We start from the raw sequence: 10,163 nt of genomic DNA, 5'->3' as shown, positions 1-10,163 counted from the left end.
GAAAAAAGTCTGAATTCTGATATTAAAGTCTGAATTCTGATATTAAAGTCTGAATTCTCAGAATAAAGTCTGAATTCTGAGATTAAAGTACACATTTTGAGATTAAAGTCTGAATTCTGAAAAAAAAAAATCTGAATTCTGAGATTAGTCTGAATTCTGACTTTAAGCAAAAGATGCCATTTTATAAATGTATTACAGATGAATCACTGAATCAAACCTAACAGTCAATGACAGAAACTGGGAAATTCCATCATGAAGACAGGAAATAATAAATACAGCAAAACTTGTGATACTTAGCTGTTTTTTTAATGTGTGTGTGTGTGTGTGTCCGTGTGTGTGTGTGTGTGTGATTAATGATGATGTGTGTGTGACGTCACAGTGTCACCATCTGCTGCAGACAAACACCAGCAGTTTGTGTGACACTGAGTTAATCTCACATCAGAGAGCAGGAAAAGACATGAGCTCTGTGTCACCTCCTCCTCTCACCCTCCTCTTCCTCTTGTTTTGTCGTTTAATGAAAGATGTACGTGTGTGTGTGTGTGTGTGTGTGTGTGTGTGTGTGTGTGTGTGTGTGTGTGTGTGTGTGTGTGTGTGTGTGTGTGTGTGTGTGTGTTCAGGTTGAATAAACTGTCCCCACACACACACGTTACAGAGTTGTGTGTAACATGTGCTCATTAAGTGCAGGAAATCTGACTTAGAAAGAAAGAACACAGTGTGAGCAGGAAGTGGACAACATAAGTTTAACTCTCAGTGATTGGTGAACTATATATATTTACATATATATATATATGTATATATATATCATTGTTTTCATGTGGAAGTACTAGTAATATAAAAGTGAGTTACAAAACTGAAACTCAAATACACATTTATTATTATATTCAGACACACGTCTCATTCCCACAACATCAACACAGGAAGTTGTGAATGAATGAAATTGAATGACAGTAAGTCGACGTCACTTCCTTCAAAAGAGAAAATAAAAGCCCTAAACTGCTCGTTTATTTTACTGTGTTTCTGTTTCTGAGTTTTATGAGTGAAAGATCGGAAAATCTGAAAAATCTACTTCCACTACTACTATTACTACTGCTACTATTACTACTATTATGACTGCGACTTATATTACTAGTATTACTACTACTACTATTACTATTGCTACTACTATTACTACTACTATAACTACTGCTACTATTACTACTAGTATTACTGCTACTTATATTACTAGTATTACTACTACTACTACTACTACTGCTACTTCTACTACTTTTACTACTATTGCTGCTACTACTACTGCTGCTACTACTTTTACTACTACTGCTGCTACTATTACTACTGCTGTTAATACTACTGATTCTACTACTATTTCTACTACTACTATTACTACTATTGCTGCTAGTACTTCTACTACTGCTGCTACTACTACTATTACTACTATTGCTGCTACTACTACTTCGACTATTACTACTACTATTACTACTAATAGTACTACTACTATTGTTGCTGCTACTACTACTACTACTATTACTATAACTACTAATACTACTGCTACTACTATTACTACTCTTGTATATATATATATATATATATATATATATATATAGTATAGTATTATATATGATAATAATACAGTATTTGCAATGAGAAGTTTATCATAATATAATATGATAATTATGATATCATGTGACATATTAGTAATACTACTAGTATAATGGGAGTCATATTTTGAGGTTTATATATATAGATACAGTTACATATACTATCATTGATAGATATATACATATATATACATTATCACATGTATCACACAGAGGAACAGGACACACTCTCTCTCTCAACAGGACAGTGATGACAAAGTAGTTTTCCAGACCAAAGCCCTGTGACCTCTCCTTCTCATTCCTTATCAATATCCTCCTCCTATTTCAAGGAACACAGGGCTGGAAAAAACAAACTCTTGGTGTTATTTTACTGAATAAGAATAACGTTGTTTGAACCTTTAAAAACGTGCAGCTGGTTGTGAAAGTCCCTAAAAAAACCAGCTTCGGTCAAATCTTGGGGGGACTTTAAAGAAACCAGGGGGGAAAAAATGACACAGCACTGGTTTTCCCCTCCCAAAGTGTCTGTTTTATTTTCACTTTCATTATCTGCAGCAGGAATGTCCTGAGCGTTCACTCCCCCACTCACACACACTCGCACACAGACACACACCAGCACCACTTCTTCTTCTTTCTCTCTACAGCATTCAAAGAATCCTCTCCGTGAAGCATCTCACTTTTTCCGAGCAGCAGCCTGAGCCTCGAGCGCGTCCGTCTTCACCCGACTCCTCAGATTTGTGACCAAACACTATAGGAAATAATGATTTCCTGCCGTTCGTTTGTGGCTCTTTCTTTGGCGGTGACGTTCCTGCGCGCCGTCTCCGGCTGTGGTGAGATTGTATTTAATCTGTTACTCTATACTTTTATTTGAGAGACAGCCACGGGGGGAAGAAACTGACTCTGTGGTATCTTGTTTGGGCAGATACTTTATGTCTGGGGTGTGTAGCAGCAGCAGCAACAACAGTAGCAGCAGTAGTAGTAGCATACAGTGTTTATTAAACAATAGAATACAATGCTTGGTCCAAAACGTATCAGAAAATGTTGTTCTCAGAGGTCTTGTTTCAGATTAATAATTGATTAATCGAAGAGCCGCCGCAGCCCCAAGTCCTAAGTCCTAAGTCCATTCACATTGGTTATTCTGTATGGTTAGAGCAAGGAAAAGGGTTATTTTCTTATTAGTTATTGCATAATTTCATCCATATTTCATGGGTCAAACGTAGATTTGAGCAAAGAGGCGTCAAAAATGGCTACTTGTACTTGCCAAAAAGCGAGCACAGCTCCCACCTTGTAACCTAAACATTTTTTCTGCCCTAAAATCACTTCGGTTTTATTCACGAGGCGACTATCTGGCAGATTACACCTCACCCAGTCCTTTTTACTTTTTTGAATAACTTTAAGTTGCCAGTACAACCCATGAAATGCTCATTTGTACTTGCCAAAAAGTGAGCGCAGTGCCTACCTTGTAACCTAACCTTTTTTTCTGCCCTAAAATCACTGTGGTTTCATTCATGAGGCTAATATTTGACAGATTATAATTCACCCATTCCTTTTTACTTGTTGGAATACACTTAAAGGGCCAGTACAACTCATAAAATGTACATTACCACTTGCCAAAAAGTGAGCGCAGCTCCTACCGTGCAACCTAAAAAAAATTTCTGCCCTAAAATCAGTTTGGTTTCATTCATGAGGCTAATATTTGGCAGAATATACCTCACCCATTCTTTTTACTTGTTGGAATACACTTAAAGGGCCAGCAAAAGTCATAAACTGTACATTACCACTTGCCAAAAAGTGAGCACAGCTCCTACCGTGCAACCTAAACATTTTCTCTGCCCTGAAATCACTTTGGTTTCATTCATAGGGCTAATATTTGACAGATTATAACTCACCCATTCCTTTTTACTTGTTGGAATACACTTAAAGGGCCAGTACAACACATACAATGTACATTCCCACTTGCCAAAAAGTGAGCGCAGCTCCTACCTTGTGACATAAAGGTTTTTTATTAATCCAGACTCATTTAACCACTAATTTTTTTCTTCTTCTTTTAATAACAGTAATAAACTGCACAGACAAACCTTTCTTCACGCCGTCCCGCCTGGTGGTGAAGCACGGCGACTCGACCTTTGGGACGTGCCATCTATGCCCGTCTTGCCAGAACAATTATTTCAGATTGGAAGCCTCCGTGGGAAATACCACAATCAACGGGACCATGATTTCCTGGACGGTTCCGAGAATGACTCAATGGGGCACGGCTGCTTTGTGTTATTATTATAATTCAGCTACTGCCCAGCAGTGCTGCACCAGGCTGCCCGTGACTGTTTACAGTAAGTGCACACAAATAAAAGCCAGTGTTTGGAATGACAAGATAAACAGTTTATAGTCCAGGAGTCGCCGACCTTTATCAAACCGAGAGCTACCTGCATGATAATGAACAAACTATAATGACCTGTGTTCTCCGCAGAGCCTCCAGACAGCGTGTCCTTCAGCTTCGCAAATCACTCGGGGCAGATGTACGAGGCTCGTCGGTACACTCTGCAGTGCGATGTACACGAGGTCGCTCCTGCTCGATGTGTCAGCGTCACCTTCTACAGAGGGGGAACGCCGCTGCAGCGACTACCGTCCGATGAGGAAGTCAAAACCGAACGCCCCGAGAGCAGGACCTACACTCTGAACGTGAACGTCAGTAAAGAAGATGACGGAGTCCAGTACTGGTGTGAAGCCACGCTGGAGCTGGGACCCGACGGACCGCGGCAGCCTCCGACGATGGCGTCGCAAAGAATCACCGCCAACGTCCACTGTGAGTCCTCCGAAGAGAAACACTCGACACAGCTCTTGCAAATTGTTCTACTTTGTTGTGGTGTTAGCATCTTGTATCTAGGCAAGGAATGAACCTAGCATTTCTTCTTCCCTTGACCAACAACGCAGACAAGCCTCAGCGCCAGGAGCCGTCACCTCTGGATCAGGTCACCGTCACACAAGGAGACGCTCTGCAGCTGAACTGCACGGCGGAGGGAAACCCCCAGCCCTCGTACAGCTGGAGGTTCCTGCCTGCGGGTGTCCCGCTCGCCAACGGCAGCGTTTTCACCATCGCGTCCGCGGAGTTTGACGACCAAGGACACTACAGCTGTTTCGCCAGCAACGACGCGGGGGCGCTGACAGTGAATTTCAACGTGGTCGTCAAAGGTGAGTTGTTGAGGACAGGTGAACGATGAGGACAGGTGAACGATGAAGACAGGTGAACGATGAGGAAAGGTGAATGATGGGACAGGTGAATGGCGAGAAAAGGTGAACGACAAGGACAGGTGAACGATGAGGACAGGTGAATGTGAATGATGAGGACAGGTGAATGACGGGAACAGGTGAACGACGAGGACAGGTGAACGATGAGGACAGGTGAACGATGGGACAGGTGAATGTGAATGATGAGGACAGGTGAACAATAAGGACAGGTGAATGACGGGAACAGGTGAACGACGAGGACAGGTGAACGATGAGGACAGGTAAATGTGAATGATGAGGACAGGTGAATGACGGGAACAGGTGAAGGACAGGTGAACGATGAGGACAGGTGAACGATGGGACAGGTGAATGTGAATGATGGGGACAGGTGGAACAATGACGCGGGTGAACGACGAGGACAGGTGAACGACGAGGACAGGTGAACGACAAGGACAAGGGAAAGATGGGACAGGTGAACAATGAGGACAGGTGAACAATGAGGACAGGTGAACAATGAGGACAGGTGAACAATGAGGACAGGTGAATGGCGCGGACAGGTGAACGACGAGGACAGGTGAACGACAAGGACAGGGGAATGATGGGACAGGTGACTGTGAATGATGGGGACAGGTGAATGATGAGGACAGGTGAATGATGAGGATAGTTAAATGACAAGGACAGGTGAAGGGTGAGGACAGGTGAATGACGAGGACAGGTAAATGAATGATGAGGACAGGTAAATGAATGATGAGGACAGGTGAATGACGAGGACAGGTGATTGAGGTTAATGAAAAACAATTAAATTAATGAAACATTTACTCCGAGTACATTTTAAACAAGCTACTTTTTTGTTTTACTTTAACTGGAGCACATTTTTAGAGCAGTACTTTTACTTGAGTAGAATATTTCAGTTCTCTTTCCATCTGTGGTTGTGCTAAAAAACAACAAAATTAATTATCATCATCAGTACACTCAAAGGTCATTTCCTGACAGTTTGGCGAGTGGAAAGTCTACGAAACACACACTCAGTGGTTTCAGTACTGCTTTCTCACATGTGTTATGAACTGACATTCACTCAGTTAGGAGGAAGTCCATTGTGACTATTTTTGGTCATTTATTTTCCCCCTGACGTCGACCGCTTTCTGTTCCCTGTGCAGCAAACATCGTCCCTTACATCGCCATATCCCTCGCCGCGGTCGTCGTGGTGATGATCGCCGGCGTCGTCTGGTGGTACAGACAGAGCCGAACGGGACAGTACGACCTGAAGGATGTTTGTTGTCACCGTAAACCACACACCGCCGTGCCCACAACAGCGTAAGACTGTGGGAGGGAAAATACGCTGCGTTTAAGACACTGACCGTGAACCTACAATGTCGAACTTAACCCCCCCCCCCCACGCTGCCGTCTCTTTTCCTGTCATCTGTCTGCTGACGTCACCTGATGAAGTGAAAATGCCTCATACATTTAGATTTCTCAAAAACAGGAAGTCGTGCCTCGTCTTGTGCAATCCAGGCACACAACAGAATGAGCTGCTTGTTGCCGTGTTGCGTTTGTATTTTCACACAAGAAGAAGTCTAATGACGCGCAAGTTTAAGACAGACCGGACCTCCATGATTCAAACTGCCGTCAATGAAATCCTTACATAATAAATAGCTTGTTGGGGTGTTTTGTCAATGACTCAAGGGCGCGACGTGTTCATGTTTGTCTGTACTTGTTGAGTTAGAAGTAAGGGCCAATTCCAATTCCTATCTTAACCCTCAATCTTAACCCTCAAGCTCAACTCTTAATCTTGACTAACCCTCAAAACCAAGTGTTGAGGCTTATTTTGTCACTTAAGGCCACATTATACTTCTCCGACTGCGTATGCGTTATCCGTCTGCGTCACCACGGAGACGCCTGTCGTTGTTGAAAAAGTGGCCGTTTCTCACTTTTCTGTGTCACGGAACGCAGTTTTAAGATAATTTGAGGCGAGAAATTGGCCATTTAGAGTCTAAACATGTGCTGTGTGTGTTAAGATATGACGTATTTATAGTTCGGCAGCGGCGTTATCGGCGGGGATCAGCTCCGCCTCTGTCAGGACGCCCGGAGCGCACTGAGAGCCGGCACAGAGCAGCTTAGCTCGGCCTGTCCTGAGGACCAATCGCAGCTCTTGCCGTCTCCGTAGTCCCTTGACGGAGTGACGGACACTATTCCGTGCACCCGGAGACGATGCAGAGGCTCTTCGACAGGTTCTGCGTCGACGCAGAGGACTCTGCGTAGCTACGCAGAGCACTTTACGCAGGAGTATAAATTGGGCTTTAGAAATGGGACACCCCTTAAATGCAGATACGTCTTCAGACTGCGGGGGGCAGAATAACGCGAAAAGCCGCGTCCAGTCTGTCAACTCCAAAAAAAGAAGAAGAACACATTTACGTCACGATTATTAGTTAGTCAGTTAGTTATAAGATGATACTCGTACAAATACCACAACCACGGACATATTCAGCTGACAGTTACCACACACCACGGCTTATTGAAAAGTAAACCATAGCAAACCATCGCTTGTCCGCAACCGGCCGGCTATCGACAAAAGATCGTAAAATTTTTACAAAATGTTACGCAACAATGACGTCAGAAATCCATAATATGGGCCTAAACTAAGATAATACAATGGTTTTCGTCATTTTTATATCTCTGTTAACAAAGAAAATGCTTCATTTGTAGCGTACTCGTTTCGCTGCTTTTTTGAAAACACGCAATGCATTCTGGGTAGCCCCTTGCTCCCAAGGGTGGTCTCGGAAAATCTCAACATTGAGGGCGATACGGCCCTTAAACTTGGCCCTCAACTTAATTTTTCTGAGAATCGTAACAGCATTTGGACTAGAGGGAGCGCATTATTTGAGATTGAGGGTTATGCAAGGAATTGGAATTCACCCTAAATGTGAAGTCAACGATGTCTGAATTGATCGTGTTACTAAATATTGCACCAGTAAAGTGTTTGTCGTCGAAGGGTAAAATTCTCAGAAATGCTTCATTGTTACAGGTTGTCAAAACAAAGCTAACACACTGTATACCCATTTAAAAATGTATATTAATAATGAAAAAGACAGTGCTACTGTACATACACATGTAAACACATGGCGTCTATGAAATGTAGATTATCTCCAGGTTTATGCTTGAACACATGTACTAACTTAAAAATGCACGTAGTTGTTGTTTTTGTAGCTGTTTCTTTTGTCCACAGTTTGGTTGAATGTCATTTCACTGTATTTAGAACACTATTTTTTTACATTTACAAAAATTTGATTTTTCCAGATTATTATTATTAAAACAGTGAGTTTGAGACATTTCCTACAACTACTGTATGATCATGCTGTATTTTATTTTGCTCTGGACACTAGAAATAAATGTTTTTACCTTGCGATGTGTGTATAAAGTTAAATTCCATGTGGAACATCCTCAAATTGTACCGTGAAACCACTGAGAGATAAAAGCTGTGGAACGCTGGGAATTAGAAAAGACAGTACCATTAAATAAATATGTGATGTTTTACTCAACAATGTCAACAATCGTCGTTGAAAGAATCTAAACTTGCTGCATAGTATGAATAAAGGTGATCTAGCATGCTTGCTAAGGTTTAAATACAATGGTGCTGTATGTCAAAGTAATCGCAGTTTCCTGTTTGTGAGATTTCCCTTCGCTCTGTTAGAACTCTGCATCTCCAAGGGCTTTACCGGAAAATGTTTAGGGTGGAGTCGGTAAATACGTCCATGAAATATTTCACTCTCCCTTTTTGTATCCCTCCTCCTCCACCTCCTCCTCCTCTTCCTCCTGCCATTACAGGAAGATATTTGGAGCACAAGCGAGGGGAAAAAAGGAGGAGCACATATCTTAGCCCTGAATGTTGAACATGGATTATCAAGTGATAATAGGCTTTCTTGTCAGGACGGTGCAACTTAATCTGTTGACTGAAGGCTTTAAAAATAAAAATAAAAATCAGTCTCTGTAAGTATATAATAAGACTATTAAGGTTGTGTTCAACACATTTATATCTGCAACTGGAATTTTTACTGTGTAGTTTTAGGGAAATTTCAAGTTAAAAGTCCACACACTCTACTAAGAAATTCTCTTTGTTATGTAATAAAAAACTGCTGCTAGCTTATAGAAAATGTTGTTTTTACTATATAGAAGTTAAGAATTCTTTCCATTTAAAATGTGCGAATGTGTTTTATTTAGAAAACCAGATGTCGACATCTTTACAAATCAACTTGATTCATTGATTCACAGGATTTGTTTAAGTATTTCATTTTCATTTTTTACAGTTAAAGCCGTTGTAAGGAGAGCTTTAACATTCAGCAGATTTCAGATAGTTACTTTGACCACAAAGTAAACAAAAATAAAACGTAAATTCAGAATTCCAGTGCTCTCGGGGTGTTTTATTTTGAAAACCGGATGTCCATATCCTTACAAATCAACTGGAGTAATTGATTCACAGGATTTTTTGTTTTGTTTTGCTGCATACACCTTTGTAAGAGTATCATAAAACTACTAGCATAAAAGTATGCTACTAGCTAGTAGTGCTAGTAGTTTTATGCTAGTAGTCACAAATGTCCTGACCACAAGCTAGTAAGTCTTGTTCAGAAGTACTCGGTGTGTTTTATTTTGAAAACCAGATGACGATATATCAATACAAATAAACTTGATTCGTTGATTCGCAGTTTTTGGTTTGTTTCTTACTGTATAAATCTTTGTAAGGAGGGCTTTAACATTCAGCGTCAGGTAGTTTTAGTTTGACCACGAAGTAAACTAAAATAAAGTCAAAATTGTGCTTTCAAACGTATATTCAGAATTCCAGTGCTCTCTGTGTTTTATTTTGAAAACCGGATGTTCATATCCTTACAAATCAACTTTAGTAATTGATTAGCAGGTGTGTTTTTTTACGTATAAACCTTTGTAAGGGTATCATAAAACTACTAGCGCTACTAGCATAAAAGTATGCTAGTAGTACTAGCGCTACTAGGCTAGTAGTACTAGCTAGTAGTGCTAGTAGTCACACATACAAATAAACTTGTTTCGTTGATTCGCAGTTTTTGTTTTGTTTTGTTTTTTTACCGTATAAACCTGTGTACGGAGGGCGTTAACATTCAGCGTCAGGTAGTTTTAGTTTGACCAGGAAGTAAACAAAAATAAAGCCCTCCGTGTACGTCAGTCACTGCCCGGTCTCTGGTTCTCTCACTAATAGGATTGACTCACGGATTGACTCACAGTCCGCTGGTAAATCCCCGCAGCTTGTCGTCGTCGTCGTGCTGCCTGTGGCCGACAGTGAGACGCCCTCGCCGGGGCACAGGAGGAGGCAGGAGCGGCCTGAAG

At 41.4% G+C, this 10,163-nt stretch overlaps 1 protein-coding gene across 1 annotated transcript; it reads left to right on the top strand.

Annotated features, from left to right (window-relative positions):
• Positions 1–2,352: 2,352 nt before the first annotated feature.
• Positions 2,353–6,132, top strand: LOC310940608 (cell adhesion molecule 4-like; the record flags this gene model as incomplete). The annotated part of the gene is made up of 4 exons (XM_083905598.1): positions 2,353–2,422; positions 4,057–4,392; positions 4,521–4,778; positions 5,972–6,132. The coding sequence occupies 4 exons, from the start codon at positions 2,353–2,355 to the stop codon at positions 6,130–6,132; spliced, it is 825 nt and encodes a 274-aa protein (XP_083761724.1).
• Between the last annotated feature and the right edge of the window lie 4,031 nt (positions 6,133–10,163).

The sequence above is a fragment of the Microchirus variegatus genome (genome assembly GCF_963457635.1).
Source record: "Microchirus variegatus genome assembly, chromosome: 19".
In the NCBI taxonomy this organism is placed as follows: Eukaryota; Metazoa; Chordata; class Actinopteri; order Pleuronectiformes; family Soleidae; genus Microchirus; species Microchirus variegatus.
This window is presented reverse-complemented; position numbering and strand designations above follow the sequence as displayed.